The 27129-nt window shown below is 33.8% G+C and overlaps 1 protein-coding gene across 1 annotated transcript in view; it reads right to left on the reverse strand.

The window, feature by feature from the left end:
* The window catches only part of HYCC1 (hyccin PI4KA lipid kinase complex subunit 1), a 98484-nt gene that overhangs the window by 7217 nt on the left and 64138 nt on the right, over nt 1-27129 (reverse strand). Inside the window, exons 7-10 of the mRNA XM_028119350.2 lie at nt 26851-26946; nt 16578-16694; nt 13315-13402; nt 12663-12822 (exon numbers count right to left, since the gene is read on the reverse strand). Of these exons, the coding sequence (XP_027975151.1) occupies nt 12663-12822; nt 13315-13402; nt 16578-16694; nt 26851-26946 (461 nt within the window). The remainder of the gene's footprint in view (nt 1-12662; nt 12823-13314; nt 13403-16577; nt 16695-26850; nt 26947-27129) is intronic.

The raw sequence follows: 27129 nt of genomic DNA on the forward strand, positions 1-27129 counted from the left end.
CGAATTCTTTCAAATTTTGGAAAACTTTAATTAAAGCAAAAATCATGAATGCCCTGGGTACTCCATACCCAGCAGCAAAATGCACTTCAGGAGGCCCCCAAAGCTTCATGTTGCCCTGGGCTGGTGGGTCAATGTGTTGGCCTAATAATTTCCCATTTACTTAGTGTTTCATAAACCTTTGGCTGAAGGTTCTTTATATGAAACGTTTACTTCCTAAACAGGCCAAAGGATGTTGGTGAGGTAGTATCACCTCTAATAGAGGTTTAATGAGATTAAAAAGTTCCAAAAAGCCTATGTCCCCTTGCTAATAGCTATCTTCAAAGTGAGGGCAAGTAAATATCTAACGGAGATGAATGCCAGAGGCCACTGGAACTAAGAGTAAAATCACCACAGCATTGTTGGGTGACAAGCAAGACTTGTCCGTTTACCTCACAGAAGCAGTTTCACAAAAGATCTACTAAAGGGACCATCTAGTGCAAAAAAAATTATAAGCTGTGTAATTTATCCAGACATAACAAAGCCAATGAACATAAAAGATAAGCATAGGTGGCCTAATAGAATAGAAAACAACACTACTTACACTGAATGGTACTAAACAGTTTTTTTAAAGCGTTCGTATATATTCTTCAATTATATTCTCTGAAGTAGGCAATTTGACTCCCATTTACAGACAAGGAAACTGAAGTTCAGAAAGAGCTACCAACTATTCAGTGGGTGGGCTAAACAGCAAAATCTTTTTACTTCAAATGTCCATTCTAACGTATTACAAAGTCTAACTCTTCAATTCATTAAAGTCCTTTGAGTTAAATATACTCTGACATCCTTCAATTAGGTTTAACTTATTTGCTTAGATTCCTGGTCTTTTCATAGAAAGCAAATTTATTTTGGCTGAATAGAGAGCAAGAGCAGATAAAAGTCTCCAAGAAAACCTAAATAGGTCAATAACTCTCAAGGTTAGTTTTTTTACTTTTTTAAATTGGGTTTAGTTTTAAACAGACACTAGTGAAAATTACTAATTTAAAATGGTGCTGCAATGATGAAAATTTTGCAAGAAAAACTAGAAAATGACAAGAGGAATAATATATAAAGCAGCACTAGACAATGGGATTTGCCAGTCACATGTACTGGGATACTAGTCAAGATCTGCAGCCCCCAAAACAATGATACTAAATATTTTTTAAATTATAAAAATAAATGGCAAGTAGAAAAATGAGATTATGTGTTTTTCCACAAGCACAATTATTTTTTAAGATTTTTTATTTATTTATTTGACAGAGAGAGAGAGAGAGCGAGAGAGGGAACACAAGCAGGGGGAGTGGGAGAGGGAGAAGCAGGCTTCCTGCTGAGCAGGGAGCCCGATGTGGGGCTCGATCCCAGGACCCTGGGATCATGACCTGAGCTGAAGGCAGACGCTTAACGACTGAGCCACCCAGGCGCCCCCCAACAAGCACAAATTTTTGACTAATTTATGTATGTTATCACTCTCAAAAATGGTAAAAATGGCAAATTTTTAAGCTATTAAGGTAAATTTATAAAAAGAAAAGCATGTGATTCTGTATAGAGCTAGAAAGAACAAATATAATTCGCAGGAAAATTACAGAATAAAGGTAACTATATAACTCAAACATCTGTTACATGATCTTGGTCGCTATTATTTCTCCAACTTCTTCCCTGATATGTGACCCAATCTTCCCACACACACCTTCTACTGGTCTTACTATTCCCTAGGCCTGGAATACTCTTCCCGACATAGCTACCTACATGGCTCACATCCTTACTTCTTTCAGGTTTTTTTTCTCAAAAATTTCCTTCTCAGTGAAACCCTCTCTGGTCATCCCATCAAGTTTCAATATCCTCCATATTTCATAAACTCTTTTCCCTACCTTGTTTCTTCTTAGCACTTAATCACTCTCTAAACTACAGTTATTTCTCTATCTTGTCCACTAGATGTAAGTTCCACAAGGGCAGGGATTTTCTGGTCATTCTTGCATACCTAATATCTGAAAAAGTAGTTTGTATATAGTAGGTGCCCAATAAAAAATTTGTCTGATAAATTAAATGAATTTCCTGTTACATGGTAAAATTATTAAAATAAGTGAAGATGAGAAAACATGGAGAAGACATGAGAAAGGTAATCTGGGAATGTGTTACTTGACTAGGTAAAAAGGAAAAAATAATATACAGCTTATGCTAATAATAATTTTTAGATGGCAGAGAAAATAAAGTGTCTTTGTTTTAGAAAAGCAAAGTAGCCACCTCTAAATGCAGGTTTAGTAAAATGCTTAATAATGCCCTATATATATATATATATATATATACATATATATATGTATATATATATATATATATTTAAATCTACAGTTCTTTTATTATGCTATCCTCTGGATAACATAGCTAAGGAGAAAAAGTTCATCTTTCTTTAAGAAAATTATAGAGGAGATGTTGTAAGGGAATATAAATGTATAAGAAAATAGAATCTGTTCAAAAGCCTTGAACTTAAATCTATGCAAAAGGTGTCATGGTTGTTCTACACCTATAAAAACAATACTTACATTTGACTTCAAATAATTCGAAAAGTTCAAAAAAGATCCAAAGAGAAACGTCTCAGAGAATATTTTATTTGTATGACCTCTATAAACAGGTAACCTCTCCACACAGAGAAATTAGGAGAGTTAAAGAATACTTTTTTAATAGACATTTCCAAATTGTTTCTCAAAGGCACTCAAATCATTTCTCCCTATAAAATTTCTTCTGGCTTTGAGAAAAAGAAAAAAAGGTAAAACAAATTGCAAATATCATTAAAACTGATCATGAAAAGTTGTGATTTCCCTCATATGTAATTTTATAATCCCAAATATCTACTCCGTTACATCACTTATGAAACTCCTTATTCTAGCTATAGCTTTTTTTTTCCTTTTATGGCAACCTTATTTACTAAAAGTGAAACTTAATAAAGGAATAATTTATTTATTCATAGAATTTACACAGCTCTGAAAGACTACGTGGTAAATCGTTATGATATAAGGCACTTACAAATTCCTTTGTGAAATTAATAAAATAAGACAAAGCTTTAAAAAAATTAATCTAATCCTTAAATGTCTGCATCATACAATTTTGACATTATGAAAAGTATTTTAGAGTAAACTCTAAAAGAAAAGAAAGTGAAACACATTCTTTTACAATTTATAAGATATAAATATTTAAAATGTCATAATATATCTGAACAACTTAATACCTTTTAATCCAGTTTATGTTTATAATTTATCCTATTCAGTGGAATAAAAATGCTATATATATTCATTAAGCTATTCATTGCAGTGTTATCTATAATAGCAAAAAGTTAGAAACAAATTATTTGGCATATTAAGGAAATGGTTAAGTAAACAATGGAATATCAACTCAATGTGGTACTATGTAGCCTTTAAAACAACTGGTCTTACTAGGAGAACTTAGGAAAATGTTTGACAACATTAACTGAACAAAAATAAAACATCAAAAAATTTTAAATAGAGCACAACTATGAAAAATACATACACATATGGGAAAAACCTGTAAAATGATAATTCTTTAAGTACTGTGATTATAAGTGAATATCCCTCTACCCAGTTTACTATTATGTTGTTACACTGTTTTTCAAAAAAAGCAGGAATGAGTTGCTCAGTCTAGATTATAAATTTCTTTATCATTCACTCACTCACTCATGCATTCAACTCCTATTTATTGAGCCCCTATTATATGCCAGACAGTGTTTTAGGTGCTGGGGATACAATGGCCAACCAGACAGACAAAGACCCTGCCCTCACAGAGTTTACACTGCAGTATGGGAATTAAGGAAACAACAGAAGTTTAGATAGTGGAAAATGCAACGAAGGAAATAAGTATAATGGGAAAGAGTAAGAAGCGTGGTAAGGGAGAAAGTCTACTTTAGATGGGTGGTCTGGGGAGACCTCTTTGAGGAAGGGACATTTGAGCTGCGATCTGAATGACGATAACACACAATGATGTGGAAGAAGACAGTTCAAGCTGTCACCTTCTCATCATTCAAATTTCAGCTCAATTATCTCAAATTGCTAGGACAAAGCCCCTAAAATGGAAATGGCTCAGTGTGTTGAAGGGTTAGAAGGAAAGGTGAGAGAGGTCTTCAAGTGGGGTCAAAGTGATAGGCAAGATATCATATCATTAGGGCACTTATGCCGAAGTACAGAGCTTGGCTTTTGTTCTGATTGCAAGGGACAGCCAATGACAGGTACACAGATAAACTGTGTGTATTTTATTAGCATTTCTTATTAACAGAAATCCTATTTGTGTAACACAAAATACTGAGCATGAAGTGTGTCCTAAGTCAGAAAAAAAAAAACAGCAGCACTGTAACAATCTACAGCCTGGGCCAGTAATTTGCAAGGTAGATCAGAGGAAATCAAAGCTGGATTAGAAACCCAAAGAAAGGACCCCCAAGTTAAAGGGCTGCACTCTGAGCAAGGACTTTAACAAACCCTTAGTAAGACTTAGAAATACAAGTCCTGAAGCCAGAAGTAGACTTTCCAGGTAAGAAAACAGCAGCTTGGGGCACAAAGAAAAACACAATACAGACTAGAGTGTTTTATTTATAAAACATACTGGTTAGGAGCTATTCCCAGTTTCCTTAAGTCAAGATCAGTCACCTTTAGCTTTTGTTGTGTATGTAAAAAAATGATACAGTTCTTATTGAGGTGGATTCAGTCACTCTCAACAACTTCTTTTGTCACCTTTATTAAAGTCTCAAGTTAAAAAAAAAATCCCTTTGAGATTTGCAACATATGGATACTGCTGGACCTGGTGAATCCTTCATGATGATTAAAGATCCTCACAGTCAGACCAAAAACAGCTTATTACAAAACTATCTACAAAAGCTTATTTCTTCTGTGTGCAACATGTAACAAATGCTCCTACAAAGGTGGTGGTTGGGGAGCAGGGGGAAGGGTAGTGCTCAATGATAGGTAACAATAAATAATAAATAATAAATTCCTTAACCATAGCAAAAAACTCTTCTTTAATGTAAGATCTCTTTTATAAAAAAATGTATAACACAATAATTTATAAATGTTTTTGCCTCATAAGATCAATAATCTGAAATATTTTGCTTCTCTATGTAGAAAAGTATTTTACTTTATTTTACCTAGAAATAAACTAAGTTTGTTTTGTTTTGTTTTCTTCTAAAGTTGGCTAAGCCAAGATTCTAAGACTTTCCTCTTTAATTTAATGTTTATATGTATCAGTTGGACAATGTGATATTTTAGTGCTGGTTAATATGTCCTTTTTCTTTGAGTCATCTAATATTTCCTATTTTATTTTGTCTTCCATGAGTATAAAGTTCCATATCAAGAGTGCTAGGTAAAACTCATGCAATGCTAACTTTGGTCAGAAGGAAATGCTTATTTTTGGTCCAAATGTTTTACCATCTATATTGGGAAAGGAAAATTTGTTCCTCAAATAGCATTTTAAAATCTTAAAATAATGGAGCTTCTCAAAATGATACTAAAAACATTTAAACCTTTTTATAAAACTGCCAGATATTTTTTCTAAATTTCCTTAACAAGTAAGACAACTTTTAAAATAAAAACATAAGTATTATGCATTTCTATTTGCAGATGTGAAATTCTAACAGCCAATTCTTAAAAGTTTGCCACACTTGAGTTTAAAATTATGATTTCTGTGTTTTTCAAAATGCTTTTACAACTATTAGCAATTTTGTTTCTCAACTAACACTTTTCTCATAAAGTCATAAAATCAGATTCACAAAATAAATGTTCCATCTCAAGACTTATGACATTCATCTGCAGAATCTAGGAAAAGACTACCTTATGTGTTTTGAAATATTTACATATAATTATTTTCTAAAATATTAACTGAAATACACCTCATAATCAGATTTGTTCAAAAGAAAGTTAGTAATATTGTTTCATCAATATGTTATTATGTAATATAAATTTATTAACATTTTCTAAATCAATAACCAAATCAATAATCAATGATTTCTAAATCAATAAATTATTTTCCAACATGAACTGCATCTTTTACTGTTGATTTTCTTTTCTTATCTAATAAGTTAGTATTAAACCACTTAAGCAAATTAAAATAAATCATATTTTTCATCGTTTTTAAAATAACATAATCACAGGTCTCTTTGAACTTTGTTGTAATCATTTAAATTTATTTAAATATCACGGCATCCTTTAAATAGAAACTTAATGCTGAAAATGCAATAAAATTGCTATAACAACATGAAACTTCACTTTCTTTAGTTTATGTAAACTATTTTATTTGATTTTTCCCTTAAACATTTCATGTAATTAATTGAATACTCTAAAATTCTCAGGGTACTTATTTTGTATTGAGTTGAAGACTTAAAAATGTGTAGCTCTTAATTTTAGTTTTTTTTTTACTACTTAAAACATTGTACTCTTGGATCCCCTAAGTCAAAGTATTGAAATATAATGTTATAAAAATAAACCATTTAACAATGCCAGGACCAAAAGTAGGGCAAAATTCAAAGGATCTAGTTTATAAATGTTGTTCTTATTATTGATACCTACTCGTTGCAAACAGTTGTAACAATAATAAGTGAGAAATACAAATTCAATCTATTCTATTTTCATGTTAATTTGGGATTGAGAGGTATTAAACAGGTATTAAAACAACCTTCTAAAAAATCCTGATTGTAATGGTAATATAAATGTCAGATTAGGGTACTACACTTCAGGGCTACAAAAATTACCAAAAAATTACTAATTGATTGTTACTATTATAGAACACATTCATATTTTTGTGTCTGATACTAACTTAAACTAAATGTTTATCTCAAATTGAGAAAATCCAAACTATACATTTCAAAAACAGTGTTTTATGAAAAAGCTCAATCACAGAATCATTCAAATAGCAAGCTAGCTAATGAAAGCTTATCAAGAATACAATTACGGTGTAGCTAATAAAACAAATTAAATAGTTCTTTTTTTTTGAAGATTTTATTTATTTTTCATGAAAGAGAGAGAGAGAGAGAGGCAGAGAGAGAAGCAGACTCCCAAGGAGCAGGGAGCCTGACGCGGGACTCGATCCCAGGACTCTGGGATCATGACCTGAGCCGAAGGCAGACGCTTAACCATCTGAGCCACCCAGGCGCCCAGACAAATTAAATAGTTCTTAATGAGTTAACAATCAGCCTTTATGTAATAAATACTTTAAAGCATACCAAATGCTTTCACTTACTTGCCTCATTATCTCACAAATAAATGCGCAGGTAGAAAGAATGGTAGGCAGTAATAAAGAATTGGGATTTCACTAGATAAGCATTTTATTAGATAACGAGTTGGCAAAAATTATAAGCCTTCATTATTTGCAACCATAACTTAATTAGGGGATTTTACAGAACAAAGGAGTGGTATTTCAAGTATTTTAAAAGAAAGGAGAAAAGTTGGTTACCTTGTTCCAAGTATAGGTAATTTTTTTTTAAAAGTAGAGGAAGAATGAGTCATAATAGTGGTAGTGGTGGGGAGACAAAAAAAAAATAGCAATTAAATTTGCTCTGGAAGAGGAGAGGGAATGGAAAAAGTACAAGGAGATAAATAAGTATAGACTGCATAACAGAACCTTGAAGTGGTAGACAATCGTTCAAGGATTTAAGAAAAAGGGCTATAGCTGAAATGGTAGATGATTAAGATAGCTTTTAGAAGTAACATTTAAGAATGACTATAGAACTGAGGCATAATTGTAGAGAAATATTTTGTTTTCCTTTTAGCTATTTCTGTTTATTTTTAATAGAATTGCATTTTTGTTATTAATTTTAAAAATTAACAAATTATCTCATTATTTTATCTTCTTTTCCTTATTGGAATTTTCATTTTGATTCTTGCTATGGTCATAATCTACTCATTCCTCCCTTACCGTAATGGTTTTTAAACGTTTATTCTATTATTATCCTTTCCTAGTTGCATTTTACCTTCAAATTATGACTTCTAAATACCCCTCAATCTCTAGGTGGTCTGAAAATCTAGGTTTAAAAAATATGCAATAAGTGAAACACGGTATGCTTAAACGAATTAGCAACATATAAATAAAACTACTAATTCTGAAATTATGACCCTTAAAAGTCAAAAGCAGCAGTTCTACATTGTAATTTCATTTTCCATTTGTATTGGCATGGAATCATAAAGTCATTAAACTTTTCTCAGAAATTTATACACAAAGTTTAAAAAGTTTGAAAACACACCATTAAGTTAAGCCATGTCAGTACAATATTAAGATAATCAAGTGAGAAGTGGGGAAAATTGGGCAAAAATACTAATTGTCAAACATGTCTCTAAATTAGTATCTCAGTAGAAACCAACTTTTCTTTAAAAGCCACCCTCTTTAGTTGATATGAGGATACATTGTCTGGTCAAAATTAAAATTACAGGGCCTTACAAATGTAACTCTCTGGTGCAGAGTGCTGATAGTGGAGGAAGATATATGTGTGTATTGGGGGGAGAGGGCAGAGGGTATATGGGTATTGTACTTTCCATTCAGTTTTGCTGTGAGCCTAAAACTGCTCTAAAAAATAAAGTCTACTATTATTATCATATAATAAATACAGGGCCAAGCAATTAAACTGGTCAAAATATAATCCTAGAAGTTTGGGTTGTTATTCAATAGTAATAAGACCATGGCAAGGACTATATGTTCTGACATGAGTGGAAGTGTTAAAGCTATTAGTTTTTTACCTTCCAAAAGAATACTTTCTATTAAAATATAAACTTTGGATAATCCTTGACTTAAAAGAATGGCAGATCTGTGATACATTCTAGAGGAGCTCGGAAAAAAATTTTAATGTAAGAAATAAAAAGTGTTCCAAATTAGTTTTAAAATCACTAAAATATCAACTGGCTTTTGCTGTAAAGATAAGTTTTTTCTGCTACAAATAAAAGAATATATGTGATTAATTGTTCCAATTCAATGTATTTGTTAGCATGGGTAATTTTGGGTGATTCCGATATGCAAACATACTAATATGTTCATATGGTTTAATTATCTATATTCTTTAATAATAAAAAGAAATAGAAAGAAAATAAACAAAAAAAGTTGTGCTTGGCTGCTTCCATGGGAGAGCCTCTTTTACTCCTCTCCCTCTTCTCCCCAGATAGGCTAGAAAAAGGAGAAAAAAGGAGACAGGCAATAAATAGACATAAATATGGAAGCAACCTAAATGTCTATCATGGATGGATGAAGAAAATGTGCCATTTATACAATGAAATATTATGCTGCCATAAAAAAGAAGGAAATCCTGTCATTTGCAGTAACATGGATGACCTTGAGTGCATTATGCTACGAGAAATGAATCAGAGTAAGACAAATACCATATGATTTCACTTATATGTAGAACACAAACAAACAAACCAAGCTCATAGATACAGACAACAGGGGCAGGGGTTGGGGGCAGGGTGTGGTGAGCAAAATGGGTGAAGATAGTCAACAGGTATAAACCTCCAGTTATAAAATAAGTAAGTCCTGGGGATGTTAGGATATAAGGTGATTATAGTTAATAATACTATGCTGTATATTTGAAAGTTGCTAAGAGAGTAGATCTTAAAAGTTCTCATCACAAAAAAAATGTATAACTATGTGTGGCAATGGATGTTAACTAGACTTGGTAGACTCTAGAGTAGTAATCATTTTGCAGTATATACATATATTAAAACATTATGTTGTACACCCAAAACTAATATAATGTATGTCAATTATATCTCAATTTTTAAAAAAGACATAAATACAAGAAAAAGAAAAGAAAAAGGAGAGAGACCCAAGGAAAGAAAAAAGGACCAATAGCTTTCTTCTTTCCTGGCAACTGGCAATAACAAAGAAAGAGACAAGGGGAAAAAAGGAATATTCCTTAAAGCTCATGTTTCCTGTCCCTTTCCTTCCCCAGCTCTCATTATCACTGTCTTAAAGTTGCATATTCCGATGGGTTAGCCCGGTGATGGGTATTAAAGAGGGCACGTTCTGCGTGGAGCACTGGATTTTATGCACAATGAATCATGGAACACTACATCAAAAACTAATGATGTAATGTATGGTGATTAACATAACAATAAAAAAATTGCATATTCCACGTTCCTACTGTGTGATACAGTTCAGCATCTGGGAAGAAATCCTTCCTCCTGGGAGGGTTGGTGTACTAAGGGAGTGGTAAGGATATAGGTGGAACAGGAAACAATGTAGAGGTTCATCAAATCAAGAAACAGTTTTCACACAGTCATAAACTAAACCTACATCCTATGCTTCAGAAACATTATGGAATGAAAGGCTTTTGTGGGTCACCCTGGAATCTACAAACCCTTTAACATGGTTTCTGCAAAAATTAATGTATAAATAAATTAAATTTTGTTAAAATTTATATAATATATAAATGGAATAAATATCATTTATATATAAACAAATTTAAAAATCCATTATAACCTGAGAATTGTCTATATATTTAACAGCTATCACGAAGTTACCTATCTTCCCCACAAGAAGCCAGTGTTGGTTAGAGAGCTCAGAATAAATAAGGTGTTCAAAGTAGGAATCAGCATCACAAAGATGGAAAATTCCATCTTAATTCAAATTACCTTAATTCAACAGGACAGGTAACAGTGAAAAATACTGCTCTGGTTAGGAAAACCAAGACTACCGTAAAAAGGGAGAATGTAACCTACCTGTGGAGATAAATAAGTATCTTAGAGTAGGAGTATTTTGGTCATTGGGTAAAGGGAATTCACACTGTGGAAGAGTAGTAAACAAGATAAGCCACATTCTGTGTCTGTTCCCTGAACCTGACTTGCTTTTTTATAGTTCATTCTCTTCTAAATCCTCATCTGTGATTTTTTTTGTCACCATAGAGTTGCCCAAGTGTTAGAGTTTTGAAGGGTGGAATGAGTGTAAGGGGATAGGTGAGGAAGACTACTTTAATGAGGCTACAGCCTTAAGACACAGGAGCAATCCCTCAAGTGGTAGCCAAAATGGAATCTGGAAGATATGTAAGAATCTAATAGATACAACATATTCAAGTAGTCTTCACTCTTATTTTGGTAATTTACTCCTATAAAATATTCTTAGAAAATTGCTTCTATTTTACTGCAGGGTAAACATCTTGTTCTGTTAAATGCATGCATGGACACATACACACACCTCTTTCTCACACACACATGCCCAAATACAATCAAATTTCAATATTTCACATTTTTAACTGCAGAACCTCTATATTTTTTTCTAATTCCCCATACATTCACCTAAGGAGCAAGAAGGGAATGTGGAAAAGGAATTCATTCTTGCATTTTCTGTATGAGTTTGGGAGCAATTACGGCCACAGTGACCTATATGATCTGGTTCACTGCCTTTGTGCCTCTTTTCACCTCTTAATGCCAAAACAGAAAACTGATCTCTAGGATGCCACCATACTAATTAAATGACTTTTGACCTATAATCTAGTCCCATTCAGTAGCATAATTTTCACTGAAGAAACTAAAGTATGTTTAGACTCTGTATGTTTTAAATCATTGCATCATTTGCCTTGCCAATGGCAAACATTACTACCTCTTTTATGCCTTCCTAAAGAAATTTCAAGAATTGTCACACTTCATTAAAAAATAAAATGACTGAAAATGATCATTGGTTAAGTTGGAATTTCCTATCATCATTCCATTGTGACATACTATTTCTTAGAATTCCCAAGTAGGAACAATGTTCTCATCATCAACTTTCTCTTTCACCATGAATATTCTCACTTTTGCACTTTCTCTGCAGAGACCACAGAGACAACTGAAACCAAATATACCAAAAGGAGCTACATTTTCAACACAGTTTACAGGAAAAAGAGAGTAATATATGTGTTTGCTTGGGGCAAAGAAGTGGTTTTTTGCTTCTTGTCCTATAAGTGATTACCTTCTGAGGGAGGTGATAATAATCTTACACTGACTCTTGCCACTACAATAACACTTGCAGGTAGGAGGGGAGTTATAAAAAGAATAAGAAATTAAATTAAAATAATAAATTATAAGAAAGGGAGAGAAGTAGGAAAGCATTGAGAAGGCCATGATAAATAAAATTAATTTCCTGTGGAATTTTTCAGTAATAAAATGAAGCAGTCAAGGAAGAATATTAAAACAAACAGTCCTGGAAGAAAATTAACATCCAGGAAATAGGCCTAGCTAGAGTTGCCATCAATTCAATACAATGGCATTCTTGACCAGGAAGTACAAAAGAAAATGTCAAAGTCCCTATTAGTTGTTCTACTTCAGTATGCAAGTTTACTTGCCAAATAGTTAGCTGAGAAATAAGAAACACTAAAGAATATTTGCAAATAGTTTTGAATAGAAACCCATGTATGAATAATTTTAACATGCATTTTCCTACTCTCCTATTCTATTGAAATAAAATTTAAAAACCAATACAATGTTTAAATAAATTTTCATTCATATATGTAACATAAGGGGCTATATTTGCCTTACTGCTTATCACTTGTGGATAATAATTTAGGAATTAAAGGTGATTCAACAGCTCTTTCTTCCATGCTACCGCAATGTTATTTACTAAATTAGAAGGTATAGCACTGTAGGTAAAGACAAAATATGATAGAATCAATAATCCTCTAATTTGAAGACTTTTTTATTTCTTACCATGTCTTTTCCACCTATGACCTCTTATTGACATGCTGGTTACTGCATTTCTTGATATTCTAGAGGAAGTTGGTGTGATTTCAACTTGAATACACCTTGTACCCTCCTTACTAGATTTCATGGCACCATGAGGCAATGAAGCCTTTATGGCATTAGCAACCTAAGGAAAAAAAATATGGTTTAAGATGGGTATTAACAGATGTGTTACACCCTTACATAAAAGAAAATGCCAAATTTTAACAGGTTTTTAAGAAGAATACTTTTCCAAGGTATTTCATAGGATGATATATAAATCTTCTAGAATAAGGAGTAAGAGCTCAAAAGGAAACTATAGTTAACATGTAAATGATGAAATTTAAAATTCCAAAATATTGAACTTATGTTTCCAAATGCCTAATGTTAATTAATAAATGCAGCTCTAGCATGTTAAGAAGAACATTCTTATAAGTTTAAAAGACTATTAACTGGTACCTAAGAAGTTAACTTAATGAAATTCTCAAATTATCTACACCTTTTCAAGCATAAAATTTTTCTAGTATAACAGAAGCATGAATCACTGAGTTTAATGACACTAATGCACTATGAATGACTACTTCTCAATTTATAGTTTTAAATTGAGAAATTTTATTACATAAACAAGTGAGGCACCTACCAGCAATGGCTCTGGATATAATTCTAGCTGAGCTCTGTATATAATGTCATCCAAAGCTTTTTGAGCTAGATCCCATTCTCCATTATAACTGTAAAATTAAATAAAGTATAATTATTTTCAATTAATTCTATATATTTGAACAAAATACAATGAGAAACTGTTTACTGAGTATAGATCACATTAGCATTTCACCCTCCTTAAAAACATATTTTTATATCTTTGAATTCCTTTCAATTGTGTCTGAAAGCCTATTAACAGCAAAGAAAATTCTATAGATATATATTTCTTCTCTAAAGAACATGTCTATTTATAGACCAGATATCAAAAAAGTGAGGCAATTTCAAAGCATTTTACACTTTCAAAGCAAGTCAGAGCATAATAAATTATATACCTTAGAATAATGTTCAGAACACTTTATGGTCAAATTATTCTGTAACTCCCACAGTTTTTAATGAGAATTAACAACTACTGTGGCTTACAGTATCTTAAGTAGTTACATCTTTGCATTCTGACAGTCATTTAGAAGTGTACATGATATATGTTGCAAATATCCGAGACATATTGGGGGGAAAGGTGTGTATGCATATTAATTTTCAAAGATAAGGCCAAACTCTAAAAACGAGGTAAATGATAAAAATGCACAGAGAAATAAAGTCTTGGTCATCTGCCAACAAAAATAAAGAATAGAATTATATCGAGAGTGCAAATGAGTCCTAAGAAATGGAAAGAGCATTGCTCCCACCCTAAAAACAAAGTCAGATAATCTATAAAATCATAGCTTTCCATTAATCCAGCAAAGAACTAAAATCACAAGGCAGCCAAGTAGCTTGAAACCTAAGGGCAGACAGATGTCTCTCTAAAGAGAGACAGACCACAATGCAAGCAGGTAAGAAGACTTCAGTTAAGCTTTTAAACTGCTAAAAGCCCAGTATGGACCAGCATGAGTGTATAGAATCTCTAGGAGCAGATACAAAGGGGAGCTCACACCCACTTACAAGCTCTTTTCCACAAACCTCCTCTAGGCACTCATAAGAAAAACTGGGGGCAAGGCGAGGGACCAGAGAAAGCTCCTCTTGGTAGTTCGGGCCTGAAGGAGAAGAGCAGCCACCTGAGCAAGAAAGGCCTGATGATCCAGCCAGACCTTTTTCTCATGTGAAGTTTTAAAGCCTTTGGGGAAAGAGCAGCAAACCCTCTCACCCCAAGGGCAGAGGTGAAGACTGACTGTGGCTGTGAGGGAAAGAAAAAGAAAAAAAAACACCTCTACCAGTGGGAAAGGATCAGGAAACTCCTATGTTGAGACCACTAGAGGTCTCTTACCACAGGAGGAAAGACAGGACCACTAAAAAGCTACCCTCTTCCCCCAACCCCAGATACAGGGACATAGGTCCTGCTTATAACTGATGCTGGACCAGGACAACAGAGAACACCACTCCCCGCCAAGCCCCTACACAGGCCAATACACATTCAGAAATAAGCAACAGCACTCTATTGCTGAAGGAGGGGAAAAGAACATGTAGAAAGACTGTTTCTTTGGTGCAGGCACACAGGGAAAGCTAAAAGCAGAGAAGGGAACAAGAATATTGAGAAAAACCCTCCAGCAATCCAGCTCACACCCTAACTGCCAGGTATCATGAGAGGAATCTGAAGTAGGTGGTACCATGAAGGTAACCATAGCAACCACAAAATCCAACCTCAGCTCACTCCTGCCTATAATAACTCCACTAGAAGCCTAGAAGAAAAGAGGAGTGCCATTTCCAGGCATAAATAATATTTACTTCAGCCACTACTGTTCTATCCATGAACAAAATGATAATCACTCAAATTTTACAAGGCACACAAAACAAGAAGAAAACAACCCACTGTCAAGAGACAAAGAACAATAGAACCAAATTCAGAAATGATTCAGATTTTATAGTTATCAGGGAAATTAAACTAATTATGATTAAAATATTAAAAGCTCTAGTGGAAAAGATGGAAAACATGTATGAACAGATGGTGATTTCAGCAGAGAGATGGGAACCATAAGAAAGAGTCAAATGAACAGACTAGAAATAAAACACAGTAACAGAAATGAAGAACCCTGTCAGTGGGCTCATTAATAGACTCAACATCATTAAGAAAAGAATGAATGAATGTGAAGATAGGTCAACAGAAATTACTAAACCTGAAACACAAAGCAATCAAGACAGAAAATAGAACAGATCAGAGCATCCAAGAGCTGCGGGACAATATTAATGGTCTAACATGAGGGTCAACAAATTTTTTTCTTTAAGGGCTAGGTAATAAATATTTTAGGCTTGTGGGCCATACAATCTCTATTGCAACTACTCATCTCTGTCACTGTAGCACAAAATCAGCCATAGGCAATATGTAAACAGGTGTAAGTGTATATTAATAAAACTTTTAAGAAAATAGGCAGCAAAAAAAAAAAAGAAAAGAAAATAGGCAGCAGACCATATTTAGTCCAAAGATTATAAATTCTACCTTCAGTCAAGACGCTTATAATCTACTAAGAAAAATTAAGGTATCAAATGAATATAATGCAAAGTATAATAAGATATGTGTAGTAGAAGATAGGGTTCAAAGAAAAATACTAGTATCTAAGGCATTAAATAAGACTGAGCATTAATATTAGAAATTAATAATTAATAATAAGCTACTTGTGAGCAAAAAGGCTCTAAGATGTTTTTCAAGAGTTAAAATTTCTGGAAATGGAAAAAGTTCTTCACCGGGGGAAAAAAACTATTTGGAAATTACAGCAAAAAAAAAAAAAGAGTAATGAAGAAAGAAACTGTGAGTATATGTGGGTGTTGCTAATTTTCATTCTGTCCTTGAGTTAAAGAAAGATAAAATGTTTTAGTTGATTACAAATTCTTCAGAACATTAAGAGATATATTTTAAGTAATAAAACTATTAGCAAGATCTAGATTCATATTCAGGGGGCCTGGGTGGCTGAGTCAGTTAAATGTCTGACTCTGGCTTAGGTCATGATCTCAGGGTCCCGGAATCAAGCCCTGTGTCAGGCTCCCTGCTCAACAAGGAGTCTGCTTGTCCCTCTCCCGCTACCCCTCCCCCTGCTTACACTCTCTGTCACTCTTTCAAATGAATAAATAAAATATTTTTAAAAAAATCTTGATTCATATTCTTTCACAAAAATATGCTGATTGTCTATCCAACAAGTTTATAATATAATAACAATAAAACAACAGATTATGATATTTCAAAGAGATCGAAGATTTACTTTGTATATTAAATAAACTTACAAGGCAAAATAAATCCCTGTTAACATTTGCACCATGAATCCTGAAGAAACTGGTATCCTGCTACTTATACCTTTGTATTTTCTTACATGTTGTCGGGGATAGCCACAAACACAGAGTCTAGAAAAAACAAAATAAATATATTTGTAAAATTGGTAAAAATTTAGGTAATTTAGTTTTTACATTTATAAGCCAATAATGTACTAGGTATGCTCTCATACAAACCTAACAGCTATGAAACACAGAATCTTTCCGAACAGAACATTTGCCTGTAACATTTTCCTGAGTAAGTGAAACTGGGGGAAAAATGTATAAAGCTAGAGGTATACTATTATATGGTAAGTGAACCAGATTCTCAGAGTTGCTTCACTAATTTCAGTCAATTCAATAATAATTTTTAGTTACCATAAAACCCATTATATGAAACTTGGTATTATTTATCATAAATAGATCTATGATATGATCTTCTATTGCTGACAAAGTTCTTGACACAAATTGCAGGCTCCAAGAAAATACTCTAAAATTAGACTCAAGTCCCATATAATACATCATAATAAATTTCAGATAGATTGAAATTTTTAATGTTAAAAAGAAATAAAACATAAGCAAATCATTACATATTCTTTGCAAGTTTAAACATGACATCAAAAGTAGAATCCTAAAGAAAGACCAATAGATCTTACTAATTTTTTTAAAAGAAACTACCATGAACACAACTGAAATTCAAAGTATTTATTACAGTGAAGGATACTTAAGGAGTACTAACGTTAAGGTGTATTTACTATAGTAAATAGGAAGCCACCTAAAAGTCCAACAAAGAGGACGAATTATATAAATAATTCAGGGAATACTATGAAACAATTAAACATGATGTTTAAATGGCAGGGAGAGAAAAACTGTACAGAATAAAGCATGAAACCCACTCCCATTTTGTAATAAACAAATAGGTGAATGTTGTTCGTCACAACAAAAAGATCATATACAAAGTCATAAAGTGAGATTATAGACTTATTTTCTTCCTTATATATATTTTCTAAATTTTCTATGATCAACATGCACTGCTTTTAAAAAAATAAGTTTCTAATTTTAGTAAAACTGGGAAAAAGTTGTTTTCTCATAATGTGTTGTGGTTGACAGAATAAACTTTCACTTAATATAGTACTAGTCAATAGACTGAGTCTAAGCCTTCATTTAAACATACAAGTATACCACAGACCATTTCAAAAAAAGACCCTTGAGAATATCATTAATTCAAAGTAACTTTAAAGCAAAAATAAAAATTCATTTCATATTGAGAAGATCTTAGAACTCTTTAGAACCAAGAGTAAAAGGGAGCAGGGATATTTATGGACTGAATATTTGTGTTTCCCCCCAAGTTCATATGCTGAAGCCGTAATACGATGATATTTGGTGGTGGGACCCTCGGTTTAAATAAGGTCACAAGGATGGGATCCTCCATGGTGGGTTTAGTGCCCTTATTCAAAGAGGAAGAGAGACCAGAACTCACTCTCTGCCATGTGAAGGACGTAGGAGGAAGGCAGTTTCCTGCAAGCCAGGAGGAGGGCCTTCACCAGGAATCGAATCTGCTGGTTACCTGACCTTAGATTGCTCAGCCAGAAGTGTGAGAAATAAACATCTATTGTTTAAGCTACCTAGCCTATGGTATTTTATTACAGCAGCCTGAGATGACTAAAATAAACACTGAAAAAAAAATTAACTGTATATGAAATAAAACCAACTTGAATTTTGTTTGATATTACAAATACTTATATCCAAAATAGACTAGAAACTCCTCTTATTATCTAAAAAAGGAAACTCAGAAAAATTTTTATTTTCTTACACCATATATACATTTATGATAGAGATGGTAGTAAATAACAGAGAACCAATATATAAAAGATAGGATTTTTTCAATTAATTCATTTATTCATTCAGTAAATATTTTTAAAGATTTATAATGTATCAGACACTAGGAATATAGATGAAAGATGTAGTTCCCTCAGGGATGCACAATCTAATCATGGAGACTACAGTAAACAAGTATCTGCAATGAATAAGTTACAGAGGTAGCAAAGGGAGAGAGTGGTAAACTCTAGTGGAAGAAGTAGATGGTCAGAGAAGGCTTCCTGGTGAAAATATAGGAATGGGAAAAACCAGAGAAGGATAAAACAGCATGACACCAAGGAGACTGGGACAATAATCGTAGGATAGAACGCTCGGACACTAGAAAATAACAGAGAAGCTAACTAGGGGTCAGATTATGGAGTATCTTATAACTTGCAAGGTTTTATAATGCAGGCAATGGAAAGCAACTGAATGTTTTTGTTTTGTTGTTTTAACAAGGGAGTGACATGATCAGATTGGTCTTTTGATAATATCACTCGGGCTACATCGGAACAGTGTACTGAAACTGGAGGGGAGGGAGATGAAGTAATTGTGGGGAGAACTAAAGAAGTAGCTGTGGGGAGGAGGAAGTCCTACCTGGGAAGTATAATCATGGGGTGAGACTGAAGAAACAAGAGGAGTGTATAATTATTACCACATTTAGTTTGGATAGCTGGCTGGATGGTAGTGGTATTAAATGAACTTGGACAAATAAGACACACTGTTTTGGAAGACACTAAGTTTCTGATATGTTGATTTGTTTGCCATGACCTCTCCCCTGGCCACCAATGTCTTCTATTAATAGTACCTCCACCCCTCTTACCTTTAGGAAATAGTCTTCTCCTATGTCGTCAAGTATAATCATGTGATTGTGCTATAAATAAAATAACAAAATTACCTGTGACAAGAGGTCAATACCCTAACATCTACTTTTCCCTTCTTCCATTTAATAACATATATAAGGTACCTCTTCTCCACTCTCCCCAACCAATTTTAACTAGAACAATGGCTACCTACTAGAGATCACATTTCCTGGCCTTCCTTGCATCTAAGGGTGACCATGTAACTAGTTCTGGACACCAGTCTGCTAGCTGTAACTGCTGGCTTAAAAGCCGTTGCATGCCTTCCACTCTCTCTTTCCCCCTGCTTGTAGGATATGGAAAGCAGATTAAAAATAGTGATCCAGGGGCACGTGGGTGGCTCAGATGGTTAAGCATCTGCCTTCGGCCCAGGTCATGATCCCAGGGTCCTGGGATTAAGCCCCACATTGGGCTCCTGGCTCAGTGGGGAGCCTGTTTCTCCCTCTCCCTCCGCCTCTCTCCCTGCTCATGCTCTCTCTCTCTCTCTGTATCTCTTTGTCTCAAATGAATAAATAAAATCTTTTTAAAAAAAATAGTGATCCATCACCATACAGACAAGGGTACCATCCTAGGGAATGGGAGAATCTCAACAAAGAAGGAGCCTGAACACCTTAGAAACAGAGCCAATCTACCCCCAGACCATCTACCAGCTTGGATTTTTATGTGAAAGAAAAAGAAATGTCATTTAAATTACCATTATTTATCTTTAAGAGCCAAACCAATATTTAAACCAATATTTAAGTACTCTTCCAATAACACTAACAAACATGACCCCAGAGGGGTTTGTAGAAGCCTCAGCCTGGCAACATCAAAGTGTCTTTGCTGCCTGGTTTTTCACAGTAAAACTGGGAAAGGGGTTCTTTCTTCTGAGTTCATTAAAGGTAGATAATGTAAGTTTTAGGCCGCTTGTCGTCACTGTTCTTATCACACGGCGGAAACCTACCTACAGAAAAAAGTACAATGCCAACAGATGAAGAAGATGAGATGAGAGTTGGGAAAGAACATCCAGATAACAATTGAGCTTTTGGATCTAGTTGTTACTGGGGCCAGTGCCATCCCTGCTCTTCCCAGGTAAAAAGAGCCAAAAAAATTTCCCTTTGGTATAATCTGGTTTTATGTAGATATCAGTTAGTTGCAGCAGAAAGAGTTCTAACTTTTACAAGGTGTCTGTGGGACATCTTGATAGAGATGGCTACTGGATCAGATATATGGGTTTAGAAATCAGGAAATAAGTATAGGATTCAGGATAGAGGATATGGACAGAAAAATAAGTTATTGCTGTTAGTACACAATTTTTTTTAAATCCAACTTTGCCATAGATCTAAAATTGTCAATCAACTTTTAAATTTACTTTAGGTAAGAACTAGAGAGACAATTCTCTCAAACACCAGCACACTTGCCAGATTCACAAGGGAAATAAGGTTCCAGGTTCCCTGATTTTCTCTACTAGCTACCCATAAGGAAATAAACAGTCATCTGTTAGAGGCTGTACTAAAACCTTTATTCAGAAATGCAAAGGATTAGTCTTAGTCCTTCAGACTGCTATAACAAAATACAACAAACGGGGTGGCCCCCTCTTTAGGGTTATAGACTTTCCGTTGTATCCCCAGTGGCAGAAGGAACAAGGGAAATTTGTGGCATCTCTTGGCTATGAGAGCACCTCCTAATACCATCCCAATACCATAATATTAGGCATTAAGATTTCAACATATGGGGCGCCTGGGTGGTTCAGTTGGTTAAGCAACTGCCTTTGGCTCAGGTCATGATCCTGGAGTCCTGGGATCGAGTCCCACATCAGGCTCCCTACTCGGCGGGGAGTCTGCTTCTACCTCTGACCCTCCCCCCTCTCATGCTCTCTCTCTCTTTCTCATTCTCTCTCAAATAAATAAATAAAATCTAAAAAAAAAAGATTTCAACATATGAATTTTGGGGGGACACAAACATTCAGATCATAGCAGTTAGTTTTTGTAACTACTAAAACTTTATATACTTGTGGCAATTGACTGCAGGAATTTTGCATTTATCAATGTAAGACTTTTAAAAAAGCAAAAACTGAATTATTTCCTTTAATCTTAGTTGTACTTAATGGATCATAAATCTGAAGTGGAAGAGATCATCTATTTTTCATTCATTCAACAAATAGTTACTAGGTTTCTACCATATGCCAGGCACTTCTCCAAACTCTGAGGACAGTGCAGTGAACAAAACATCAAAGTTCCAGAACTCGTGAAGTTCCAGCAGTTGACAGACTATATACCCAAATGAACAAACTAGGTAATTATAGTGTTATAAATGCTAAAAGAAAATAAACTGGGGTAAGAAGGTACTACTTTAGAAAGATGGTCATGGAAGGCCTCTCCAAGGAAGTGACATCTGAGCTGAGACCCAAAATAATCTAGTCCTATCCAGCTGCATCATTAACTGATAATAGTACCTCTTGACCCTCTTTTCTCCATTCCTTACAATAACCAAGACTTCTCTGATTTACTCTTCAGTTTTCTGATCTCTCTATTTAAAGACATTCTTTTCTCAGAGATCCTTTATTGAGTTTAAATAAAATGCAGAACAAAATAAGAATATCAATGCCCCATAAATGCCTGACTCCTCTGTTCATCAGAGGAGTATCCTTGAAGTTCTCTATTTTGCTTTACAAATTCAAACATAGGAACTCAACCCTACAAAAGAGCAGTTGAGTGGTTTAAGTCCTATGTCTGTATTAAATTTACCTTTGGTCACATATAGATGTTTCCCAAATTCATAAGCCACATTAAAATAAAAATCCTTTTGGAATGTATATTTTGTAAATACATTTCTGGGAGAAGTTCTAAGTATCAGTTTTTAAGTGAGATAAACTCTCGCCATGATTCTCATTCTCTGTCAAAAGACTGTCTCATTCCCAGCCTAAAAGTAAACTTTTGAGATTTTTGTCAAAATATTTTGAGTTACAAATCACAAAATAATTGGAGGGCACAATTCCAGTGAGGCTAACTGGGGAGAGTATTTATTCACGAATATACCAGAATGTAAACTAGAAAAGAAAATAGGTTAACTATTACCAGATCAACAGACCAGGAAGTAAAAACTAGCTGGAAAAAAGGGGAAAAAATGCTTTTCTAATTTTTAACTTGAGAAATATTTAAAATTTGGTCCAGTTCTACTTCCTATCTATCTAGGTAACAGATATAGATACGAAATAAAACAGAACAATTTCATATCTTCTTCCTTTTCTGCTCTGCTTTTTAAGCAGTGAGGAGAGGGAAGGTAAGGAGAAGTTTAGGTGATCAGAAAATAGGGAAGTAGGAAGAAAAAAGAAAACTGAATAATTGCCTATACAGTAATGGGCACTTTTCTGTTCTCTTGCTTTTGCTTTTTGAAATTAGGAGCTTAATAAAGTCTGAATCTTCTATCACTTTCCTCAAGAGAATACCACACACAGAAATTGTGCTCAAGTTGGAAGATAAGAGATTATTTTAATTGGGTTGTAAAGGATGGAGAAGATTTAGCTAGGCAAAAAAAAAAATTACAAACAAAATAAGAAGAAATGAGAAGTCAACTATAGGTTCTTTCAACAAGGAATGATCTAGTTTGAGATATGCTCTAGAACTGTTGGTAGCAGTAGAAAACAGGCAAGAAAAAAAAAGATGTTATGCATCCATAGTGAACATGTGTGTTCATTATTAGTATATAATATATAATAGCTGTCATTTATTGGATGATGACAAGGTGGCATACACTGTGTTAAGTGTATATATATATATACATATATAATATATTGATATATATTATATGTAATATATAATATAAATATATAGTTTTATCAGTCAGGAGAATTAATCCACAGAATGGCTTAATTGCACAAAGGGTACCTGAATAGACAGATTAGAAGAAATCTGTTTAGGTGGTCAGGAAGGCTGATTTAGTAGTGAGGAAAGGGGCAGGGTTTCACTATAGGTACACAAGAACAAATACACTGATCAAGAATCCATAGTAGTACATATCCATGTCAGTCAACTGGATGACTCACCAGGTAAATAAAATCAAGAAACTCCCTTAGACAATGGGAAAGAATTTAACTTACTAGCTTAGTACAGTTTCATCTTTAAAATTTATATTCCACAACAAAAGGCAAGATAAGCCATCTATTAAATAGCCTTGTATTAAAAGAGAAGTTAACAGTAAAAAAAGAAAATTATTTCCCACAGTTTAGAGAACTTCAGTATACACTAGCAAAGCTTATTTGCAGTATTGGTGGTTATATTTCTTTTAGGAGGGCCATATATAATGTTTACTACTAGCAAAAAAAAAACTTATTGGGCGCCTGGGTGGCTCAGTTGGTTAAGCGACTGCCTTCAGCTCAAGTCATGGTCCTGGAGTCCCGGGATCGAGTCCCGCATCGGGCTCCCTGCTCAGCGGGGAGTCTGCTTCTCTCTCTGACCCTCTTCCCTCTCGTGCTCTCTATCTCTCATTCTCTCTCTCTCAAATAAGTAAATAAAATCTTTAAAAAATAAATAAGAAAATAAAAACTTATTGACTAAAATTCATTCAGTCTAGTTCTTGCTTCTTTTTAGGTCTCTTCTTCAAATAGTCTGTATACACCATATGGGAGGAAAACAGCTATCAAGCTGGCCGTAAGTCTGAATCAGGGAAGCAAAGCTTAAAGCAACCAAACAGATTTTTGCTGAGTAGAATGGATGTGTATGTATGGGTGGAGGGTGGGAAGTGTCCAAGATTGTTTTAACTACTTCCACGATTCATTACAATTGGAAAGTTAAAGAATGAAATACATTTGTCACCCAGTCTAACTCAAATATTCCATGAAATTTTTCTGGTTGTAATTATGTATCCTTTCTCCTAGATGACCTGGTCAATCATTTTGTCATAGTCATCAACAACCAAATCGAGCAGCAAACTAACACAACTGCCATGTGGCCAAAAGGCTGGTTGTTTTAGCCATAAAACAGTGTGATGATTGATTCTACAAGAAAACCTGCACTAGGACTAGTATCATCAGGAAGCTCTTGTTCTTTAACTATCATAACCATTTATAACTTACTTGTCATCACAGTTCTGTAATCAGTTTTCTTTCCATAGATACAGACTAGGCTTTGCTTGATTAGATACAAGTGTTTTCTAATTCTTTTCTATTAGTTTTAAAAATGTACAAAATATCTTAATTAGAATATTTGATAAATGCTTAAGGAAATCAGGAATTAAGAGAAATGAATAACTAGATTTTAAGCCATTGAGAACACAGTAATAGAGAATCAAAAAAAAAAAAAGCAAACTAAAAAAGACATGAATGGGGCGCCTGGGTGGCTCAGTTGTTAAGGGTCTGCCTTCAGCTCAGGTCATGATCCCAGGGTCCTGGGATTGTGCCCCACATCGGGCTCCCTGCTCGGCGGGAAGCCTGCTTCTCCCTCTCCCACTCCCCCTGCTTGTGTTCCCTCTCTCGCTGTCTCTCTCTGTTGAAAAATAAATAAAATCTTTAAAAAAAAAGACATGAATGACAAATTTGAAGGATTTCCTCTTCTATCACCTTCTGTGGCTTAAGAGTTAGCATTACTTAAACAGCTTAAGTCTTTTGAATTACTTAGATCTCTTTCCTCCCTCGTTTTCTTACAGCTGGTGAACATTAAAATTTCTTTTTTTCAATTTTTCCTTGCATAGAATTAATCTAATGTCTCTACTAAAAATCTTCCTTGGCCAAAATCCTATAGCTAGTTTTCAATCTGTATTTCTCTTTGTTTTTAAAACCAGATATTACTTGTGTTTTTGAAGGATAACCCAGTTCCCCTGGTTAGTTAAAACTGGTATATTAGCAACTTTCTATCAAGAATGTGAAAGTAATTATATTAGAGGGCAGTTCATAGGAGTCACACAGGACAGAAACCAGTGACACATGTTCTTTCCTAACTTTTCCATCAGTAGTTTCGTGAAAACATCAACAGTCATTCTTATTTAGGAGGTTGTATTAGAACATCTATCTATATTAAAACATTAGAACTTCAAACGTATTAGAACATTATTCCTGGGTCCTACCATGTAAGACACTGCTTTAGAGTAAAACCTGGGCTTTGTAGTGTGTTTTAAGTTCTACAGGTAAAAGTTGCTGCATCAAGTTACTCCTTAAATAAATGTTTATGAAGGGCTGGTCCTCACACTCATTTTAGTCCATAACAAAGTTTTCACTGGACCATAGTGAAATAAGAAACAAGAAAAGCTGAACATCCCATTTTTAACTTATAAATTGTTGTCCCTCACTTCTACTCCCCCACCACACACCTCTTTTGGTGTTAAAATAGTCTCCCTTTTGTTAAATAATGTTCACGGTATTTTATAATATGATAACTTGACAAATAAAAAGTTGGCAATGTTATGTAGATACCCCACCCACTCTAAATTTTTTGAAATTTTACAGATTTGTGAAATTCAACACTCTGGACACCTCTGCCTTTAAAGGATTTAAAATAAGAAACATGTCAGAAAGATTCAGTAAATGGGAGGGATGGCACATTGGTGTCATCTTCCAAGGTCTAGGAAATATAACTACATTCTAATTCAGGAATCATCTGAAAGATTCTCCACTTCTCTATTTCTCTAACAAGCCTCCTGCCTTGTTACTTCCTTTCTCTCTCTGGTCCTGCATGGTTTTCTATTCTATTAATATCAATTTCTGCTTTTCCCTTTGTTTTGTTTTGATTTAATTTCTAAGTATTGCTCTAGATACCCTCCCTCTTACTAACTTTCCAAAGTTCCATCTTCTAAATAAGTTCCCCAATTCTAAATTATTCTAAAAGCCTCTTAATTCCACTTTCCCCTTATTTACTTGTATTACCAACAGGATTTTCTCTGTCTTCTGTTTTGTTTTCTTTTTTTCAAAGGTAATATGTTCATCATAGAAAATTTAAAGAATGACAAAAGAAATCACACAGGAAAAAAGTGAAAATGAACCATAATTCCACCAATTAGACATAAGTATTATTAATATTCTGGTCATACTCAGTCAATGCTGGAATCATACTATATATACTATCATTAAATACCTGTTTAAATCACAATTTTTAAATGTTTTTATAGTATACCTAGGAGACTATCGTAATTTATTTAAAAACCTCTTGGCTCAATTTTTTTTAACAAGGAGAGTTTAAAAACAGTATCTCTTACTCGTTTCTTGGTACCAAATTAGAGCACAATATAAATAAATAAAAACAAAGTAACAAACAAAATGGAAACCAACCACATGCCAAAAATCAAAAGGTCATAACAATTCCAACCTTTTAATTATACAGTATGATCCTTTTCTGATTAAATATTCCATTGAAATGTTATTCAGCTTTACCCTCTTCATTATGTTTTTTAGAACTGTCATTTATTGGGAGCTTTCTATATGCTGGCTAGGCTGAGCTTCGTATTAACTTCTTGAATGTTTTAAACAAATGATTAAACAAAACAAAAGTAACTTAGATGTGTAACAAACTAGCAATCCTAGATTCATATACTTCAACATTAAAAACATTTGAATTTTTATTTACCTTGAACAAATTTGACACAATGATTGAAGAGAAACACTGGGCATGTAGGTTAAGGCAGCATTGTAACACAACAAAAGGAATGTTAATACTTCAAACCTAAAGACAAACCAAAAGAATATTTACAAATCTTTAGAATTCTAAGAAGTCAACCATAATTAGGCAGGCATTATGGAAAGATATTATGTTATAGAATAGACCCATATAATATAACCATATCAATAACAATACCAAAACTAAAAAGAAAAAAAAAAGACTTCTCAAATCACAGTCATCTGAAAA

Source organism: Eumetopias jubatus, unplaced genomic scaffold, assembly GCF_037043125.1.
Source record: "Eumetopias jubatus isolate StellerSeaLion01/CBP00866 unplaced genomic scaffold, mEumJub1_p1.0 scaffold_14, whole genome shotgun sequence".
NCBI lineage: Eukaryota > Metazoa > Chordata > Mammalia > Carnivora > Otariidae > Eumetopias > Eumetopias jubatus.